The sequence below is a fragment of a genome, unplaced genomic scaffold, assembly GCF_019419815.1.
Source record: "Pyrus x bretschneideri cultivar Hongxiangsu unplaced genomic scaffold, Pyrus_bretschneideri_v1 Contig45, whole genome shotgun sequence".
NCBI lineage: Eukaryota > Viridiplantae > Streptophyta > Magnoliopsida > Rosales > Rosaceae > Pyrus > Pyrus x bretschneideri.
Window position 1 is genome coordinate 1,715,576 of NW_025999779.1, and position 21,609 is coordinate 1,737,184.

The window sequence follows — 21,609 nt, forward strand, 5'->3', positions numbered from 1 at the left end:
CCAATAACCCTAAACTCACATCTCTCTACACCTCCATTTTTTTTCCGGTGAACCCCGTACAAGAACCACGACCATTGATGCTCTTGTTTTCTCTTTATTTGGATCTAAGTAATTGGAAAATAGGGGGAGCTGGGTGGAGGGGATCTCTTTCCTTGGCTTTCCCACTTTTTATGAGAAGAATGGTATTCATTTCCATTTCGTACATCAATATATGAATAAAAAAGTGCTTATGCATATGGGGGACCGCTAAACCCTAAGGTTTCTTATGTTGTTAGTCCAAAGTTCTTACAATGATTGAAAGAAAGAATGACTTTGGCAGCTTAAGTTTGCTTAAAGCCTCACATTGGGACTCCTTGAACATTTTTTTTAAGAAAACTAATGAAAAGGACTTCAAAATTTTGAGTTTTAACTAAAAACCACCCAATAATTTTATTTAATAATTAGGACAAATCCAACAACAAACCAGCCCAACCAGATTGGCCCAAATAATAAGCTTCCAATTTTACCCCTGATAGAAATCCTTTGCCCGTATAATCCTGTATCCCTTTCTCGATCTATTCGCCGATCTCCCTTTCTCGATCCCTCCGCTGCACAGAAAAAAATTTCTATTTTGTTTTCTCCATTCAACCTCTCTTGATCTCTATTTTAGATTTCAATTCAATTCAAATTCAACAATTTTTCCGAATAAAAAGGTCAGTTTGTCCTCCCTTGTGCGTTCGAGATTTTCCAAGCGGTGCATTACTCTTTCTAGCAAGACGTAGCTTTTTAGTTGATTTCCCAAGTAGTGCAATACTCTTTTAAATTTACAATACTCTTTTCAAGCGGTGCAAAAACCGCACTTCTACACCTCACTGTCAACCAGGGCCAGCCTAGGCCTAGTGCAGGCAGGGCGATCATCCGAAGTCCAAAATAATTGGGGACATCAAATTATTAGGGTGGTATATTTATATATGTTTTCATAGGAGTATAAATTTATAAAATTTAGGTCAATGGCAAAGAAATTTAACTAAAACTGGTGGTTTTGTTGTTTGAAATTAATGAGGAGGTCTTAGGTTCAAAACAACATGTGTGCTTATTTACTTTTCAATTTTATAAATTTCCTTTCATAAGAGTATAAATATATAAAATTTGGCTAAATGATCAAGAAATTTAATTAGAATCAATGGTTTTTGTTGTTTAAAATTAATGAGAGGTCCTAAGTTCAAAATGCTAAGTGCATATTTATTCTTTTCAATTTTTATGAATTTTTGTTTGGTTGTTAATTTATTTTTAATTAGTAGCTAGTAGCTATGTGGGTTGTTATTTTTAAACATTTGTTCCAATTCAAGTCTAATATTCAACAAAGGGTAATGAGTTGACCAAATTTTTACACCAAATTTGCAAATCATATGACGTGTCATCAAAAAGTTTAATTTAGTACCCATTTATTACTTATACATATCAATTAAAGACTCAAAAACATCATTATTTTTTTAGTCTCATATTGACAAGATGAGTAAATAAGAAAAAAAACACCTCACGATTTATACAAAAACACTTTAAAAAATTCAGATGGAAAACAAAACTCATATCTATCTACTTGTAAACCCAGAGTTTTTTGGTTTCCTTCTCACGATACAAAATAAATTAGTTTTTCCGTGTTTCTAAATTATTAAGTTTGAAGTGCTTTTCTAAGTATAATTTTATCGATGTCTTACGTGTAAAAATAAATATTTTTTTTTTTATATAAAGTGAGAGTGCATTTTTTGGTGTCGTCTTGGGCCTAAAAAATCTCTAGACCGTCTTTGCTGTCAACTTTGATATTAAAAATTAGAAATGGGCAGAATACAAGTTTGCCATCAGACTAGTGTGGAATAGATTTGAGTTTCCAAGTCAACAACTTGGAAGTAATTTCATAAAAAGAATAAAAATAAAAATAAAAAATAACTTGGAAGTAACGCCAAAGCTACTTAGGACTCTAATTTCTGGTATTTTTGAAACAGAACCAAAATAATTTTATTATTTCTGAAATTAAACCAAAATAATCCACATTATTTCTTAAATTACAGTAAAATAACTTATGTGACATCCCGTCCCGGAAATACCGAAACGCACATGTGAATTTACGACTTTGCCCCTAGTTCGTTTTTGTCACGTTGTGGATTGTTTTGTGTGGTGTGGCATGTGTTGGGCCACACACACACACAAACACTCTCTCAGACCCTGTCCCCCTCTCTTTTCCTCTGTCTCTTCACTGTCTCTCTCTCTCCCCCGAGCTCCATTCCTCCTTCTTCTCTTTGTAAACGTACGGACCAAACACAACGCCCACCAAATCTTTGCAGATCGAGGGAACCAAGTACACCATCGTGTTGGTGAGGCTGAGAGAAGTCTAGTGGTGCCATTTTCAGGTGAGAAACCAGTCGTTTTCACGTCGATCTCGTAAGCTCCGTTTTGAACACTGTTCATGCAAACTTAATCTAGCTTGTTTTTGGACTTTTGAAGCTTGTAGTTGTGTTTGTGAGGTTCCCAGGAGCTTAGGAGTGCTTCGTTGGACAAGTTTGGACGTCGGGAAAGCTTGGTTCGAAGTTGGCCGAGTTTTGGAAACTTGGACAGGTATTTTCTCGTAGTTTTAAGCCTTAAAACTTGTAGGATCGTGTTCTACTAGTCCTAAGGGTCAAAATGGTGCAAAAATCATGAAAAACGGTTGAAAAACGAGTGAGATATGGCGAGTTGCAGGTTTCCGGCGACGGCGCCGGCGAGGGGGGTTGGCCGGAGAAGACAGGGGAATATTCCGTTAGGGTTTAACGGAATATTCCTAACGGACGTTAACGGCGTCAGTCAAGGTTAACGGAATATTCCGTCAGATTCCAGGGAATATTCCTGACAGCGTCACTTGACGCCGTCAGCGTGCATGTCACGTGGCCGCGCGTGGGGGCGCGTGGGCCCGTGTCTGTGCTGGCGCGTGGGGGCGCGTGGCGTGTCCAAAAATTATTTTAAAAATATGGTTGTGATCGTGAGGTTGTGTAGATCACGTTGGTATATTCATTTGTCCATTTTGAGCAATGTATGAGAAGTTATTTTGAACGGACGGTTATGTGCTTTAAAGTTAACGTTTTTATAGTTAATTCGCATATAGGTGACACGTATCCCGAGGACGAGCGTGCACATTCGAGGCAGGGGGGCTACGACCCTTCTACGTATCAGTGAGTGGGCTTTTGTTTTCCGTATATACCTATATACATGTTATTTCCCAGAAATTAGTATAAATGCCTCGTTTTACGCCATTAATTTTATATGATTGATGATTATGCATGATTAGTGGCATATAAGTTGGTTTATATATTTATTCTTACGTCATTTACATATATGTTGGTGCTGTGGCGGCCTAGGTAAGTGCCAGGTAAGCGTTGTTTTACATTCGCATTAAATAGTGATTTGAAGTGCTTAGAGAGCTCATAACCTGCACCCCCGGTGTTAGTGCTTCCGCCCAGAGTAGGGCACAGTCCTTCACGTGTTGTTCACCTCCCGCACCACACGCTCAGCTTGAATCCAAGTTAGGTGCACAGTCCTGTCGTACAGACCACTATAGGTGGTTCCGACTCGTAGGTGACCCGCGATTATTCGCACAGCCTTCACGTGATTGTAGCACTAGAGCGTTTATATGTATTACACCCAGGCTTGTCGTATAGACCACTATAGATGGTTCCGACTCGTGGGCAGGTTTAGGGATTGAGTTGTGATTTGAGCTCTAGATTCAGCCGTACAGGTCACTTAGGGGACTCCGGCTGCCAGTTTATTATGCTATTGATGTGATATACATACCCGAGCACTTGCATGTTATTATGAGGCGTTGAGCATGACGGCATACATTTGAGCATGTTGGCATACCCTTGAGTATACTTGGCATATTTATACCTACGTTTATATGTTATTTTCTGGGAAGTATACAGGTTTTACGGCGAGGGATTATAATATGTTTTATGAAATGGTTTTCTAAGAGATTTGTTTTGCCCACTCACGCTTTTGTTTTTGCGCCCCTCCAGGTTCTAGTAGCTTAGCGGGTTTGGTGGTTTTCCCGGAGGACGTCCCGGCATTCTGACAGATACACACCTACGTAGGGTCACCTTCGGGTGTACTTTTGTTGTACTGTTTCTTTTGGGTCTGCGGTAAGCCTTAGGCTCTGAATTCAGTGTCTTAATTACGCTAGCACATATTCTATCACTCTATATTTGCTAGTTTTTAAATTATTCGCACTTTTATATTACTGTTTTAGCTTCCGCACTGTGCACATGGCTACGTCACTTCCACGTGACGGCCAGCATGCCCTGATCTCGGTCGGGGTGTGTCAACTTATATTATTTCTGAAACTAAACCAAAATAATCCACATTATTTATGGAACTACAGCAAAATAACTCATACTATTTCTGAACTGAACCAAAATAACCCACAATATATATGGAAGTGAACAAGATAAACACTTTTTCTGAAGTTACAGTAAAATAACCCACACTATTTATGAAACAAATCAAAATAATCCACACTATTTCTAGAACTCCAGCAAAATAACCCACACTATTTCTGGAACTACTGCAAAATAACCCACATTATCTGAAACTGAACCAAAATAATCCACATTATTTCTGAAACTATAGCAAAATAAATCACACTATTTCTGAAACTGAACCAAAATAATTCGTAGTATTTCTATAAGTGAACAAAATAAACATTATTTCTAGAAATACAACAAAATAGGAACGAGATTGAACGACAAACACCCAAAACAAACCCAAACAAAAATGGAAAACTAATGAAAATGGCTTGAAAACTTTGAGTTTTAACGATAAGGACAAAATAAAGGATAAAGTGAATAGCACTAGGATTGACTTTTTAGTGTAAAAATGTGGCATTTCGTTAAAGTGAATAGTACCGAGAGCTTTTCGTTTAAATTCCCAAACAAAATCCCTTTTCTTTCCCAAAACTAAAAACAAAAAGAAAATTAGTTACCACATAACTGTTACTATGCCAAATGTAGAGAGAAACAAAGATTAAATAGGGAAAATTCTATTTTTGAAAAATTGTTTCAATAATATACATTATTTTAGAATTTAATAGATTAAAAAGTTTGCGAGGAATTGCAGAGAATTAGAAGCTTCTGTTTCTTGTCACCTTGGCTGCATGAAAGCTTGCACATTGCCTTGATCATCTTTTAGTGGTCTAAATAATCAAAAAAATGCTTGAGTGTCCTCGTGGTAACAATACGATCCCACGCGACCCTCCCTTACTTCATTGGGCAAGACTGAGATCAAACGGGGGTTCGTGCTCTGCCTTATTGGCGGTGATGATTCATTTGGTTGGGCTTTAATTCAGCCCATATTTTTAATGTTGGTAGGGTTGGTACATGAAAAGTTGTGTCCTTATAATTAAATAAAAGTTTAGGGTGGTTTTTTTTATTAAAAAAAAGTTGGCCCAACTCCTTTTCATTAATGCTTCTTTTTATTTATTTATTTATTTTTTCTTATTAAATAGGATATGTTACGTTTACCTGGCAGTGAGGTTTGTGTAAAAAAATATAAAATTTGAGTGGTATGTAATTACTAAATTGTCATGTCTATTCATTTTGTTTAGCTTTGATGAGAAGATTAGAATAGTAATTCCATAGAGTTTTTAGCGGGTTTTAACGAAACACTTTCAGTACTGTTCACTTTAATAAAAAATGACATTTTTATTCTAAAAAATCACTCATAGTACTATTCACTTACAATACTTTTTTATCATTTTGATTAAAACTCAAAGTTTTCAAACCTTTTTTATTAGGTAGTTTAGATTAATATTATAAAAAATTCATATTTATTCCATGCCCCTTACAACGAACTTTCTTGACAATTTAACAAGAAATGATATAGAACAGTAATTTCATAGAGTTTTAGTTTGTTTATTTGCTCTTTTGTTTTTGTCAAAAGATATACTTAATTTTTAATCTAATCAAAATGTTTACATCTAGAGCAAGAAAATTAAATAAAAACTCAAGGTCTATCTCGTCCTAAACAAATGGACCACCATGTTTGGCAATAAATGAGGCAATCGCAGCCAAGTTGTTACCTCGTGGCACAAACCCAATTTTGACATCTCCAATATGCTTCACCAAAGAATCAATATCAAACATAAGACATTCCAAATCATCATCCACTTCAATTTCCTTGTTAATCATTCACAATAACACCTGGCATTCGATTCAATCTCCACCTTCATAAATCCCTCGTTTTTGCAAAATACAAGTGTTGCAAGAATAGCCTCTGCTTCTGCCAAGATTGCTGAATTAAAAGGCCTCTTCCTCGCCCTTCTTGCTCTTCGCAAATACCCCACAAAATCTCGAATCACCCACCCATAACTCCCCAACCCTGTTTTAGAATTCCATGATCCATCACAATTTACTTTCAATGTATGAAACTTTCGTTTCCTCCACCCTTCAGTTGCTCCGCCATCCTCTCGTGCCCCAGTCTTCTTTGACTTAACCAAAGAATCCCTGACCACCTTCTCAATTACTCGATGCTCACCCACATGTCTCATTCATACCTCAATTGCCTCCATTGGATTCTCTGCTTTCTCTTGAAACACCACATCATTTTTTCATTTCCAAATTCTCCACAACCCAAAGACCATGTCTTGGAGAATTTCTTCCTACATTGCCATCCCTTTTATACATGACAGCAAAGCCTCCCAACATCCCCTAAAGTCTTGTCCCACTAGAGACAACGAATCAATTTGTAATGGGCAGCAAAACCAGAACACCTTACTGAATTTGCACCAGAGAAAAAGATGTTCCTCTGTTTCCTCCACAGGGCCATACACCACACACCTTACCATCCACATTCATACATCTCCAAAGCAAATTCCTTCTTACCGCCAGTGAACCGTTGCAACATCTCCACATAAAAAATTTTAATTTTTTAAGAACATGAAGCCCCCAAATTCCTTTCCACAGGCAGTCCCCTTCAGCCTTCCCACTTGCCATGCCCATAACCCTTCTTTTGAAATCCTCATTCACTTGCAACTCCATCGCAACCTTATGCCCCGTTCGAACCGTATATCCTCCATGTTTCGTATGATGCCAAATAATCCTATCCTTACAACCCATCAAACTCAATGGTATTCCCAAAATTAACTTTGACTCTTCCTCATCAAAAAGCTCATGTACCATCTCCATATTCCACCCACCCAAATCAAAATCACCCATTCCACCCTCAAAGCATTTCAAGTCTAAAGTTTGAAAGTGTTGGGTATAGGAATCCAAGGATCCCTAGTGACTTTGATATTCATTCCATCCCCTACCTTCTAGCGCAACCCCCTTTCAAGAATTTTTTTCCCTTGAAAAATACCTTTCCAACCCCATGACGATTTACACCCTATCTTTGCATCTAAAAAAGTTGTGTTCGGAAAGTATTTATCTTTAAGTACCTGAGTCAACAACGAGTTTGGAGCCATCATCAAACGCCACCCAATGTTAGTCAGGAACGCAAGGTTGAAGCATTGTAAGTCCTTGAACCCCAATCCACCACCCACCTTTCTCTTCTTCAATTTTTCCCATGAATCCAAGGCATTCCTAAATTTTTTTTTTATTTCCCCTCCAACAAAATCTTACTATTTCCTGCTCCATCTCTTTGCACGTACTCACCGGAAGCTTAAAACAAGACATCGCATAGTTTAGCATATGATTTCTAACTGCCTTTCTCAAATGATTTCCCTTTCCATCTCTTTGCACGAACTCACTGCTTTTCTCAAATGATTTCTAATCACACGATACACATTGAATGGCTAAGATGTGAGAATCTTTAAGATACGCACAATTTAAATCTGGATGGAATTCAAAAGCAAATTATATGACTTTTTTTTTTGTCAAATGAGCAATGCATTGAAAATGCCAAAGATGAAGAGAAAAGTACAAAGAAGCTCATAAGAACAGTTCCACCGGAGGTGGAATAGCTCAGCACCCAGTCAAAAAACCAAACTGGGGGTCTGTCAATCCACTCCAGCCCACAAAACTACTTGGCACCCAGCCCAAGCTAGGCAAAAGACCAGCCCATTTTTTATTGACCCAGGGACTGGCCTATTTGGCTGGCGCGTGCAGCTCACTCGTGCGTGGGCGCGAGTAGGGGACAAGTGTGCAAGCGGCGGGGCCCGCTGTCAGCCCACTTGCTTTTCACCCAGAAGAGGTGACGTGGCCCTTTCTATGCTGTTGGATTTTCAATGGCTAGTTTTTCTAGACCGTTGGATTTCCAACGGTAAAAAAATTTTGAATTTTACTTTTAAACTGGACCGTTTGATCACAGATCAATGGTCCACAATTTTTCCCCCAAAAAAAAAAAAAAAAAAAAAAAAAGGCTCAACAGTCAGAATTATAACCGTTGGCCACATGGCATCTCCTTGGCTCTTGGATTTGAATTTTTTTCAAATCCAACGATCTAGATAAATTAATACATTAAAATTTATACAAAATTATAAAAAAGTACATAAATTTTTCTAAAAACTTTTTTTTTTTTCTATAAATACCTAACCCTTATCTTCCACCTTACACCATATTTCAATATTTTTTACACTTTCAACATTTCAATATTTTCTACACTTTGAGAGAAAAAAAATGACTTCATGGAAGCTCATTGAAGATGTTGCGTTGTGTGAATGTTGGGTGCACACTACCCATGACCCGATTATGGGTAATGAGATGGATAAGCGAGAAATGTGGAGTAAAATTACGAAAGCATTTTGCGATGTACATGGAAAAGATGCCAGAAGTAGTTCAGGTCTTCAAGGTCGTTGGAAAAAACTCAACGCATCTTTTACTTGTTGGAAAAACGCCATCTCTCATGCTTCGGGTAATCTGGGTAGTGGGACAAGTTTAGCGGATTAGGTGACAATATTTTTATTTATTTATATGCATTCCACCCGCATCAATATTTTAATTTATTTATGTGTGTTACACCCGCATTTTTTAATACTATGTTATCCCACATATATAGACACTACAAGCACAAGCATTCTACAATGCAAAGAACCATAACAAATCATTCAACAAATGGGAATGTTGGCAAATTGTCAAAGATTGCCCCAAATACAAAATTGTGGCAACTGGTCCAGAAGTTGTCATGCACGATATGGGTTTACATAGTTCACCAGAAGCAGACATGACCGAACAAGAAACCGACACATTTTGCGAGACGGAAATGATGCCTAAAGAAGTACCAGAGACCCAATCGACTCGTCAGTCCCTCAGGCTTCAAGGTAAAAAGGCATCAAAGAAAAAAGGTAATTCTTCCAAAAATGACTACACTAAATATATGGAGGAACTTACTCACCAAGGTGAACTGAGGATGGTGCAGGAAAAGGCAAGAGATAAGGAAAAAGCTGCTGCTATGGCAACAATATTAGTAGCTACTGAGAGATGTGATGCAGCGGCTGAGAGACAAAGAGAAAAAGTTAATCGAGAGAACGAGATGATTAGAGAAGCACCTAATCGAGAAAATGAGATGCTTAGAGAAGAAAAGATGGCTCAAACTGATTGTGACACTATGAACAAGCCTCTAGTAAGACTATCTCCAAATTCAAAATATTTTTGGACATCGGAAAAAAAAGAGGTCATGCGAAGAAGGTGTGCAAGAGATGAGGAAACAAGTCGAGGGGGCTCTAGCTACACAAATCCTTCCTACAACGAAGATCCTAGCACCATATATCCTAGCTCCGGAGATTTTGTATAATTTCGTATTTATTTGTAGTACTTTATTTAATTTCTTATGTAATTTTTATGTAATTTCGTCTTTATTTTTAGTACTTTATTTTTATTAATAGATGTAATTTCTTATTTATTATTAGTACTTTATGTAATTTCGTCTTTGTTTTTAGAACTTTATGCAATTTCAAATTTATTTTTTGTACTTTATTTAAACACATCAAATAAGATTACATAAACTCACCAAATAAGATTACATAAACTCATCAAATAAGATTACATAAACTCACCAAAAAACACACTAAATAAGATTACATAAACTCACCAAATAAACTTAAAAATAAAAAAACACCAATTAAATTTACATAACCTCACCAAATAAACTTTCAAAAAAACAAAAAAAATACACTAAATAAAATTACATAAACTTAAAATAGTACGTTCGGATAATGACACGTAGCGTGACGAGATTGGTTAAAAATCTTATCTGAAATTAAAACAATTTTATTTATTTATTTATTATTTTATAAAAAATTAATAATATTTTAAATGGGCTGGGTGTCAGCGCATTTTGTAGGGGTGGAGATCGTTTGTGTCATCGCATTTTTTTAGGGGTGGAGATGCTTTGGTTTATTACTGTTCATTGGAGTATATTACTGTTCACTGAAGTGGATAAATAGGCTGGGTGCTAGCACAAAGTCCTTAGGGGTGGAACTGCTCTAAGGGAAGCCAAAGTTTTTGTGAGGCAAGGAGACCGCTACGCACCATCTACATTTAATTTAAAAGAAAACTAATGAAAATGATTTGAAAATTTTGAGTTTTAACGATAAGGACAAAATAAAAAGTAAAGTGAATAGTATATAATTGAATTTTTAGTGTAAAAATATCGTTTTTCGTTAAAGTGAACAATATCGATAGTTTTTTGTTAAAGTTCCCTTAATTTAATCCAAGTGGGGCTCAGAGAAGACTAAACATTGAAATTTCATCGTGATAATTAAACAGGCAAATGATTTCGGATTGAATTAATTTTTTTTTAAAAATAATTTATGAATCGAGAATTACAAAATAGATTATTCAAATAGTTATGAAGTGCATCCTACACCTAATCCTCATTTTTTGAAAATACACGAGAACCCTTCCTTAAAGGACCTTGTACCCAAAGTCTCCACACCTTGAAATCATCAAAGAAATTCATGTTTATATCCTTAATTGAGTTTTGTCTCACTAAAACCCTACTCTTGAATCTTCGAAGACCTCTCGTCTTCTTCGTGGTTACTCACACCTCAGCGAAATACCATTCCCTGAATCCCCTCGCACTACTCTGACTCGCCACCCCCACCACTCACTACAGAGTCCAAGAAACCCATGTACGTATGGCCTGCCCTCCTCCTCCCTCCTAATCGTTTTCTATTTTAATGTTTGGGTTTTTCATCTTATGTTATTTGGAAATTTTGGTTGATTCAAAGTACTAATCTTTTTGTTTTTTTCCTGTAAATGTGCATTAGAAACATGGGTTTTATTGCTTGAAGTTGGTTTGTTGGAATTTCTTGTTTGTATCTTATCAGGGTAGGTGGCAACTGTGAATAAATAAGCAAACTGACGATTGCAACATTGAGTTTGAATGACTGAGAGGTTTAGGTTCTGGTGAGGCTATTGGATTTTCTTGGAGTGCTGCAATTTATTTTAGAATCTTAGGTAGAAATAAATAATTGGGGATTCTTGGAATGAGTTCAAAGTTGTGAAACTTGCAATTAGATTTTGAGGTGAGTTGATATTGAATTAGATAATGTAATCGTTGTGGATTCAAAGATGGAAGAAGAGAGAAAAATTAAGTTGGCTACTTTCCTGGTCCATCAGTTTCTGCCATGACCAACAAGGGATTGAATTTGGGAAAAGGATTAAACTTCTTTTTTCATCTCATAATGAAGCATGGTTTATCGAGTTTTGCGTGTAGACAGTAAAGTTATGCTTCTAAGGCTGATCACTTCTCTATAAGGGAGTAATATTCCCTGATAAGTAAACAGGGGCAAAGAAACTACAGTTGGGGTTAAAGGGCCATATGGACAGGGGAGAGTCCAAGACATGCCTCTGATGTTTCTATAAAGAATCACACAGAAAGAGAGGAGGGGCATTGCTGGAGAACCCACGTGGTTGATGTAAGATTCATGAGTTCTGTTGTGTGTGTGTGATGTTTGTGTATCTGTGATTTAAATGCAGCATGTAGAATTGTAAAAGCTATGAAATTCTGCGGTGGCAGTATATAATGGGATTGAAAATGTGCTTGAACATTATATGATTTCATGAGTTGCTTCTTTTCATTTTTGTTTCCCTGCTTTATTTCTCTGTATCCACTGGTACTTAAGATTTTATCTCTTGTCAAGCTGATGATGTTTCTCGCATGGAGACTAGTTCTCCATTTTTACTTTCTTTTTTTTGGAGCAGTGGTTTAATAGGCGATGATTGTCCCATCTAGGGAGAATGGAAACTAATGGTAGCAATTCTAATTCCAATGAAAATCAGCCTTCAGATGCTTCAAATATTGATAGGAGGGAGAAGCTTACTGAGAAAGAAGTTTTTATTAATCATGGTATGTCTCTCTGCCCAGAATCAACCTCAGCCAGAAAATATAAGGAGCTTGTTTTATTTGTTAGAAACCCCAAATTTTCCTTCCCGAGTAAACTATCAATCTACTATCAATACAAGTTGGTAGAAGTATGGTCAAGCCTTAAAACAGAACTCTTTTATTCTGAAGACTTTCTCTGAATTCTAGTGTGAATAAGAGTGGTTGTTTCAATTGGTATTAGGTATGTGGTGCATGGTATTTATAACTTTTTAGAAGTATAATAGGTAAACAGAAGCATTTATATAAACGAGTTGAAGAATTATCTACAGAATATTTATAATACGATCAAGATTTAGATTTCGGACATTGACTGCTGCTTGAAAGTTATCTAGCCTACTCAGGGAACTGTATGCCTCATTTTTTTTCTCCTCATTTTCTCACCTTGATGATTAGAATCTTGTGAAATAGTATCTTATTATTTCTGTAATGTGTATGACCTTATGATGCAGCGGAGGTAGCTTGGCAAGAGAGAAGAAGAGAATGGGTCGGTGATCAGTCTCAGAAATCACAAAGAGCGCCAAGAGAACCGATTATGAGGTACAGTTTTCTACATTTACTGTCACATTGGTGTTTTTTTGTTGGGATACAAGTGATAGTGGCAAGGGAGGAATCGATCCTAGGATCTCGAGTGTAGGGATAAATGCTGTTAACTACTTAAGCTACCGTCCCCCTGCTGGTCACATTGGTGTTTCAATACTAGTAGACCAGCCTAACAAAATGTATTCCTGGTTTATCTGGATTCCTATTTAAGTCAGGAGTAGGCTAATAGCCAATAATTTAGGTGGGAAACTGAAGCATTCCTCAACATTTGTGCCTCTTTTCTTTTATCTATTTTTGTATAGCTATAAACTTTACTCTTTTTTCCCTTCATTTCTTTGAGCTGTTTCTCCAATTGGATTTAAAATTGTCGAGTTCTTGACGTATTCTCGTAATGGATGGATCTTGAGGAAAATAAATTGGCATCTCTATTTAAATGTATGATCTTGTGAAGAAGAAAAAATTATGTAAAAAATGCAGAATACGTTTCCACTTGCATGCTAAGATTTTGAAAGAAATGTAATTCACAAGGTCAGTGAAAAAATCAAATGCTCCTAAAGTTGCAGTTCCTGGGTGCTATCATATTGTTGGCTATGTGTGATTCTTCCATATATACCTGTGTGGTGGATGTGCAACCTTTAAGTTGTAATGTGGAATCTTCTTTTTCAGCTGGACCACAACGTATGAGGATCTTCTTTTATCTACCGAACCTTTCCAGGAGCCCATACCTTTAGCTGTAAGTTTCTCTAATTGATTTCTTTTTCTTTCCTAATTTGGATGGTATCGATGTGAACAATTTAAATTGTTGCGTTATGCAGGAAATGGTGGATTTTTTAGTTGATATCTGGCAAGAAGAAGGCCTCTATGGCTAGTTGATTGGATATCCTGTGTCCATTATGCACAGTAAGAATTTTGGACCATTTTCTTTGTGCTTATTGATGGTGAAGCGAAGCTATATCTGAAATTTATTATTCAAGGTAGAGTCGGTTTTCTCCATCCTTATTGCTTAAACCAGAGTTGTTTGCAGTGGAGAAGTGAATCACATATCCATTCATCTTAGATTCTTACCACATTTGACTGCTAAGCATTTGTGTAATCAACTCGTCAGGTTCTATAGTTCGCTTTCGATACAGAGTCATTTGACTTTTTGCCTTTTGACAACTCTTTCTTATTGCAATGATATACAGTCTAATTTTCAACTTCATGGTTCTTATCCGGATGATTGTGGAGCTGGTACTGCATTGTGTCGTCAATTCCTCGTCCCTTCCATTAACAGAAGGTTTTCGGATTTTTTCTATATCAATATCGCATCATAAATTTTGGGTGTAACCGGTGATTTATCACTTGCTCTCTCTCACATCACATGTTACGAGAGATAGGGGAGGGTGATAAGTCATTGATTATATCGTAGAATCTCTCCTATTCGAGGCTAGTTACTGTTTGGGCTGTACATAAAAATATCACAGGCTTGCACATAGCTGAAGAACTTCTCAGCAAAATCGTCATATTCCCCGTCGTTGGGACGATCGTGAAGCCTCCAGCGCTCGAACCACGGATAGCGGTGTCAGCCGCAGCTGTCCATGCATATCTTCTCCGGGCTTGGGCTTGATGAGGAAATGTGAAGTTGGTCTCAATGGTGCGAGCGGAAATCTCTGCCGTAGCCAGTCGGGAAGCTAGTGGAAGTGAAGGCAAACCGTTCTCAAGCAAGTTATGATTAAATCGCTGGCGCGATTAACAAGTGATTTCTCAAAATAAAATAAAGAAAATATGTCGGATGTTGGTGGCAATCGATCAGAGGTCGCGCGACTTTTGATAACTTCTCTTTCTATAAATTTAAACACGTCTCCCGCTGACGGTATGCTTAAACTTGATGAGCACTGTTTGAACCATAAATAAAAATATGAAGCTTTAACGAAAAGAGTTTGGGTTAATTTTTATTTAATGAAAAATCACTCTAAATTATTATTTAATAAAAAGGGTTTAAATTTTAATCATGAGGACACAAAACTTTTATCTTAGGCCCTACAAAAACTAAAATACACGGACTTAACAAAAAGCCCAAACCGCATAACAATTAATATTCCAAAATTGCCCCTAATAGAGCCTAACCCAGGCTCGTTAGCCAAAGTTGCAGTTACTAAAATTCATCATCCCTCCACGCAATTAATGTTCACCAACCCAAACGGAGCCTAACCCCTTCACGCCAAAGCTGCCTAACACATGTACGAACCTATAAATTATGATATTCTTGATGATTTCTTACTTTAATTTACCACATATGTACATTTGCATGTTTGAGATTCTAAAAAATGAATTATGCTTCCAGTTCAGAGTATTCTGATTTGCATGTAGACGAAAACACACAAAAAAAAAAAAAAAAGGGAAATAAAAGTAACAGAGAAGAAATAGAGGTAGGTACCATAAAATTTCTAATATTCTCGATAATTTTACAGTAATATGTAAGTTTGCATGCCTTGAATTCATTGAAGGAGCAATGTTTCTGCAAAATGGTATATTTTTACTTCACTTTGATAACTACTCATTTTCTTATAACCCTTAAATAGTATTTTCTTGCCCTCATATGTTGGTTGCTTTGCTTAAATAACTTAAATATAATCAACATTGTATTCCAGTGGTGTTTTAGTTTAATAAACAATGTTTACGAAATAATTCACAATTTTAAGTTTCATAAATAGTGTTTACGAAATAGTTTACAATTTGCTTCATTTGTAAATAGAATTAAAATGTACAAAAATATTATAATATGTGATGCATTCACGAACTAGTACAAACATATATTACACTATTACACAAACTAGTGTGATTCTATGTTAATAATTTGTACATTCAACAAACAGTATAGTTTGATAAATAGTGTAGTTTTTTGTTTCTGTTTGATAAACAGTATGAATCTAGAATCAATGTGGTGTTTAGTTCATTTTCTTAAATAGCATGCCCTATTCTGATGTAAATCCATCAATATTTCAATATTTTAAGTTAAGTTTCGTAAGTACTTTGAGTTATTTTGATTGATAAATAGTGTGGCCATGTTGTTGTGGATCCAGAATCAGTGTGGTTTTCTAGTTGTGATGTATTCAGATAGTATGGTTTTCTAGTTCACTTTGATAAATAGTTCAGTTTGCTATGGTAAAAAAATGTGGTTTTCTAGTTCACTTTGATAAATAGTGTGGTCTGTACAAATATAAATCATTAAATAGTTTACTTTTTTTAGTTTAGTATCACAAAATACAAAAATGTGGTTTTCTAGTTCACTTTGATAAATAGTGTGGTCTGTACAAATATAGATCATTAAATAGTTTACTTTTTTTAGTTTAGTATCACAAAATACTCAGGTGTAGTTTTGTTCTAATTTAAGAAACAACGTAGTTTTATTTTTGTTTTGTTTGATGAACACTGTAACCTATTTTGATTTGAATTCAGAATTAGTGTGTTTTCATAGTTCATCTTCATAATAAAAAATTGTGGCATATTTTGATATAGGTACAAAAATAGTTGTAATAATTAAACTATGTTTATTCTTACAGATGGACGAAGCCAAGAAACCAAGAATGAAGACTTTAGCTGTAAAGAGTTCAGATAAGAAAAAGAATAAAAGACCTCCAACATCTTATGTGCAATACAGATGCAATGTTTTTGTGTTTGCAAATTCAATGCAATTGTACAAGTCAATGCTTCAACAACGCCATGATGTCTGCAATCATTTGGGCAAGACACCATTTTGGAGTCTGATCAAGTTCTATAAGGATGATGAAATCGTTGCAACGGAAAGAAAAAAGAAGTCTGATGTGGATATGATCAAGATTATACAATGCTATGATTCCAAGCAACAAAAGTTCAAATTCAAAAATCATGAGCCAAGAGGAATAACAAGTGAAGATGTTGTTCAAATCTTTGGATTGAACAACCAAGGAGTTGAACTACTAAACACAGACAAATCCACAAAGAACATGAAGGACAACTTTGTCAAAACATATTTCGCGGACCAAAAAATAGTGAAAAAAAGGACATTCTTGAAGCGTACCAAAAAGCAATTTAAGACGAAACTCCTGAAGGGTAAAAACTACTGCTTCAATCATATGTGCGCATCTCCTACAATCCCTCTTATTTGCAACCTCCGAACACACATCACAGAGAGCTTCATAACAATTTTTGGGGCATTGGACCAAATCAGCAATACAACTCGGCAAAAGGCAGTGAGGGACTACTTGTTCAAGATGATTAACAAATCAAAGAAAAAGAGGAAAAATGGAGAAGAATTAGCAACAACAAGCGGATGCACTACCCTTATTTTGGTAAGAAATAAGAACTATATTTTAAAAATGTGAATTTTGTCTTATAAATTACACAAGAAAGTAATTCAAAGTACTTATTTCATGCAATATTGGATTTGTCTTCACACCAATCCGGTGGAGACAATAAGTGGACGAGAAAACATGGTTCCTGCCATTGGAAGATGAGACATAACCAAAATCCACAAAGCAATCCGAGATATTTCAGTTGAACAAATTGTGGTAAGGACCAATAATAAAATTATTTCAATCTACATTTCAATAAACAATATATTTTTGCACTTTACAATTTCATAACATAGTGATCTTTATAGAAGTTTCAGAAGTAGTGGCTTCATAATCATACAGAAATAGTTCAAATTTGAAGTTCAATAATAATTCAACTTTGCATTAGTACCGACAATGAAATCTGCATAATCTCTAATACAACAAATCCAGCAATAGTTTCTAAATTTCTTGAAGAGTTCATGTTTGCAGTCTAAAAGAAAAGTGCATTTCAATAAATAGTGATCTATGAATAATGTAATAATACAAAATCCAAAAAATAATGTCATACTACAAATATTGATATTTTACAATTTCAGAAATAATGTCATAATAATGATCTAGGAATAGTTTAGATTTCACGTTGTATATATAGTTTCTCTTAGCATTTCTATAAACAGTAACATTTATTACGCTATTACACGAACTAGTGTGATTCTTTGTTAATAATTTGTACATTCAGTAAATAGTTTGCGTTTTTTAAAGTTTAATAAACAGTGTTTACGAAACAATGACATTAGCATGTAATTTAACATCTTTTTAATGTGTGACTATGTGCAGATTGGTGGTGGTATTCCTTGTGTTGAACCAAGTGAGCAAATTCCCGCTGCTATACCTTCTAAAGAACCAACAGAGGAGCATTCTAACATAAACTAAGAAGAAGATAATGTCATTCATTCACTTGCACAAAGAAATGAGTCTTCCAAGAAAAAAGAAAAGAAGACAACATGAAGGAAAAGGAAGAGAACTGAAGCTGAAGCTCAAGAAGATCACAGTAACACCATCAATGAAGCTTAATTATAGTTTGATCAACTGTATTGAGAATAATTGATGAAACTGGATGCAATTTATCAAAAGGACATCATCAGGATTGATAACACATTAGGTGTGGAAGGTTTTGAAGAGTTTAAAAGATGTGCGAGCATGGATCAAAAGAGGTATCTAGTCCTCAGTCACATGATGATATATGCACTCGACAACCTACACACAGATTCAATTGTAATGAATTAAACAACTGGAGCACTCAACATAATCATTGAAAAGCTTCTGCAAGAACGACATGAGGACAAGCAGAAGATTAGTTCAATGAAAATTGAAACGAGACTGTTGCAATTAAAGAACACAGTCAGCTTTTATGAAAGTAAATAAACTTCTAGATGAACTTGGAAGTTTGAAGAAGAAACTACTAGAAAAGCAACCAATAGTACCAAATCGAAACGTTTCAACCGAGGAAGATCAAAGTTTCAGGGATCCAAATGAAAAGGATCCAAAAAATAAGGAACCACCTAAAGAAGATCCAGATAATGATGATGAGTTAAAGAGTATACATATGATAAGGATACTACTACTGAGGATCCAGTTTGAGAAAATGCAACTAAAAATGATGTGGCTATAGAGGATCGAGAACAAGGGTATGCAACTGATCATCATCCACATGAAAATGAGGAAGATCAAGCTAAGGAGGATCAAGAGCATGAATGAAAGGACACTGCCACTGCAAAAAGGACATTTGGAGTTCAACAAGATGTTCAAATGCAGACTCCAACTAGCAAGAATCCTGAAGCAAAAGGAAAAACAACTACTAAGAAGAAGACGAGAACACTAGTAAAAAATATATGAAAGAGAGATTATCATAAACTAAATGTCAATCCAGACTATGATTATATCCTTATCCAGAAAAAACAAAAGAAGGCCAAATACATCTATGCTGTGAGTGACAGTGAAAGCCCTTCAATTGTTCCGCCACAAAGCCAACCGTTGGAACCAATAATTAAGAAAGCAAAAGAGCAACCACAGGTTCAATCACCCTTGAATCCAATTGCTAAAGAAACCTACAAAGAAGACTACAAAGAACCCTCCAAAGAAGCCAAAGCAAACAAAGGAAAAGCTTGACAAACGGTATTCGTCTACTTGCATCAACAGGGCGTACAAGTTACTTGAAGATGGGATAAAAGAAAAATTCAAGTAATAATACAAACAAGAGAAAATGTAAGTTTACATTATTAATCATAACTTAATACATGTGTACACACACACACACACACACATATATATATATATATATATATATAATACCTTTTATTTTCTTACACAAGGACTACTTTTGGATGCAACCAACGCAAGGGTCCATGGCAACTAAGCTTGTTGTCCTAAAAACAGATCTGACATCATTGTTTGTGGATGGGGCAATCGATGCCAACATAATTGATGCTTCATTCTACATAATGGCAGAAAACAAATAAAAAATAGGGCAACAACAAAATCTGTATCTTCCTTCCTTTATCTTTGTAAGTGCCAAACAATTTTGTTTACAAAAATTTTGGTTAGTGCGATTTTATAAATATTTTGTAAATTTAATTAACTTTCATAAATAGTGTTTAGTGTTTTGGTTCAGTTTAAGAATTAGTGTTACTTATTAATTAAGATTGATAAATAAATGTGTATTGTTGGTTCAAAATAACATGGAGATAGAAAAAAGTAAGAGTAATTAGGAGCATAGTAACCAAACATTGAAGACAGTCTTACAAGATAATGTGGATAAAGTTGGAAAGGTCTTCATACTAATCAAGCATTACTTCCACTTTAGCTTGATAGTTTGGGACATTAAAGATGGAAAAATGACACTACAATTCCAAACTACCAAGGATACATGGGAATACAGACTAATACTTTCATCATGACGTGCAAGTGGTAAGAACAAAATCATAACTCAATTACAAACTATATTCTTATGCTGATAAGAAAAATCAAACTTCATAATACAATTTTTTTTTATGTTATTTTTATTTGTTTTGGGAGAGAGACAAAATATAAGCAAGTTACAAAGATTTCAAAGGTGACAGTAACCTTACAATAGAAATTTGAAGATGTTTAACTTGTGCACAACAAAAGGAGGACTTGTAAGTACAAACAACAAGTTGACCTTTATATTTTTCAATCAAATTTATACATTCAAACAAATAAGAAGGATCATGAAAATCATATATACAAACACAAGACTCATACTTGAAATATAGTTTGCAGTTGGCAGTTTGCAAAATAGTATAACTTTACAGTTTGCAAAAATAATGTCATAAGAAGTTTAAGAAATAGTTAATTTTTCACTCTTTACACTTTACAAAACAATATTACAAATCAACAAATAGTTCATTTTTCCAGTAATTATATACCATCTAACTACAAATATATGAAAATGAGACACGGAAAACAGAAAACAAAATCATTCTAGGAAAATATAGTATAAGTTTAGGCTTTGCATAATAGTGTCATAATATAGTTTCAGAAATAGCTCCAGTTTGCAAAACAGTGTTACAAAAAATGTCATAACCAGTTTGCAATTTGCAAAATAGTATAACTTTACAATTTGCAAAATAATGTCATAAGAAGTTTAAAAAAGAGTTAATTTTTCACTCTTTACACTTTACGAAACAATATTACAAATCAACAAATAGTTCATTTTTTCAGTAATTATATGTCATCTAACTACAAATATGGAAATGAGACACAGAAAACAGAAAATAAAATCATTCTAGGAAAATATAGTATAAATTTAGACTTTGAAAAATATTGTTATAATATAGTTTTAGAAATAGTTCCAGTTTGCAAAATAGTGTTATAAACAATGTCATAACCAGCTTGCAGTTTGCAAAATAATGTCATAAGAAGGTTTAGAAATAGTTAATTTTTCACTCTTTACAATTTACAAAACAGTATTACAAATCAACAAATATTTCATTTTTTTCAATAATTGTATGGCATCTAACTACAAATATATGGAAATAAGACACAGAAAATAGAAAACAAAATCATTTTAGGAAAATATAGTATAAATTTATACTTTGCAAAATAGTATCATAATATACTTTAAGAAATAGTTCTAGTTTGCAAAACAGTGTTACAAATAAGAAATAGTTCTATTTTTTTCAATACTTATCTATGATCTAATTAAATTATATGCAAAATAAAACACAAAAAGAGCAAAAAACAAATTCATTATGGGAAAAATATGGTATTAATTTACAATATGTAAAAGTGTCATGATCCAGTTTCAGAAATAATTTCATTTTTCACTTTTATATGTCATCGAATGTTATAATATGATCTTATTATTTGTCATACTTATTTGTTTTTCCCAAAAAAAAAAAAAAAAAAAGCAGATTGGATTATGACATAT

General features: G+C 34.8%; 1 protein-coding gene across 13 annotated transcripts; it reads left to right on the top strand.

Annotated features, from left to right (window-relative positions):
• The first annotated feature begins 10,821 nt into the window (after nt 1-10,821).
• On the top strand, nt 10,822-14,732 carry LOC103965681. Of its 13 annotated transcripts, none has more exons than XR_007252078.1 (7): nt 10,824-11,857; nt 12,111-12,288; nt 12,774-12,861; nt 13,531-13,597; nt 13,680-13,764; nt 14,049-14,140; nt 14,328-14,732. XR_007252078.1 is itself a non-coding variant. In XM_048567719.1 (6 exons), the coding sequence occupies exons 2-5, from the start codon at nt 12,180-12,182 to the stop codon at nt 13,731-13,733; spliced, it is 318 nt and encodes a 105-aa protein (XP_048423676.1). In that variant the 5' UTR covers nt 10,834-11,857; nt 12,111-12,179; the 3' UTR covers nt 13,734-13,764; nt 14,049-14,732. The 13 variants fall into 13 exon arrangements, 9 of the variants coding, with proteins under 9 accessions (XP_048423676.1, XP_009377028.2, XP_048423675.1 ...); XR_007252077.1 differs by having other exon boundaries at nt 10,827-11,857; nt 13,680-13,838; XR_007252079.1 differs by having other exon boundaries at nt 10,822-11,857; nt 12,222-12,288; nt 13,680-14,140.
• The last annotated feature ends 6,877 nt before the right edge of the window (nt 14,733-21,609 follow it).

Bases quoted from the DNA above. Each gene is read 5' to 3' on its own strand.
- LOC103965681 (XM_048567719.1), top strand. From the start codon at position 12,180: ATGGAAACTAATGGTAGCAATTCTAATTCCAATGAAAATCAGCCTTCA. The intron at 12,289-12,773 runs GTATGTCTCTCT...CTTATGATGCAG, and splicing joins AGAAGTTTTTATTAATCATG to CGGAGGTAGCTTGGCAAGAG. The intron at 13,598-13,679 runs GTAAGTTTCTCT...TGCGTTATGCAG, and splicing joins AGGAGCCCATACCTTTAGCT to GAAATGGTGGATTTTTTAGT.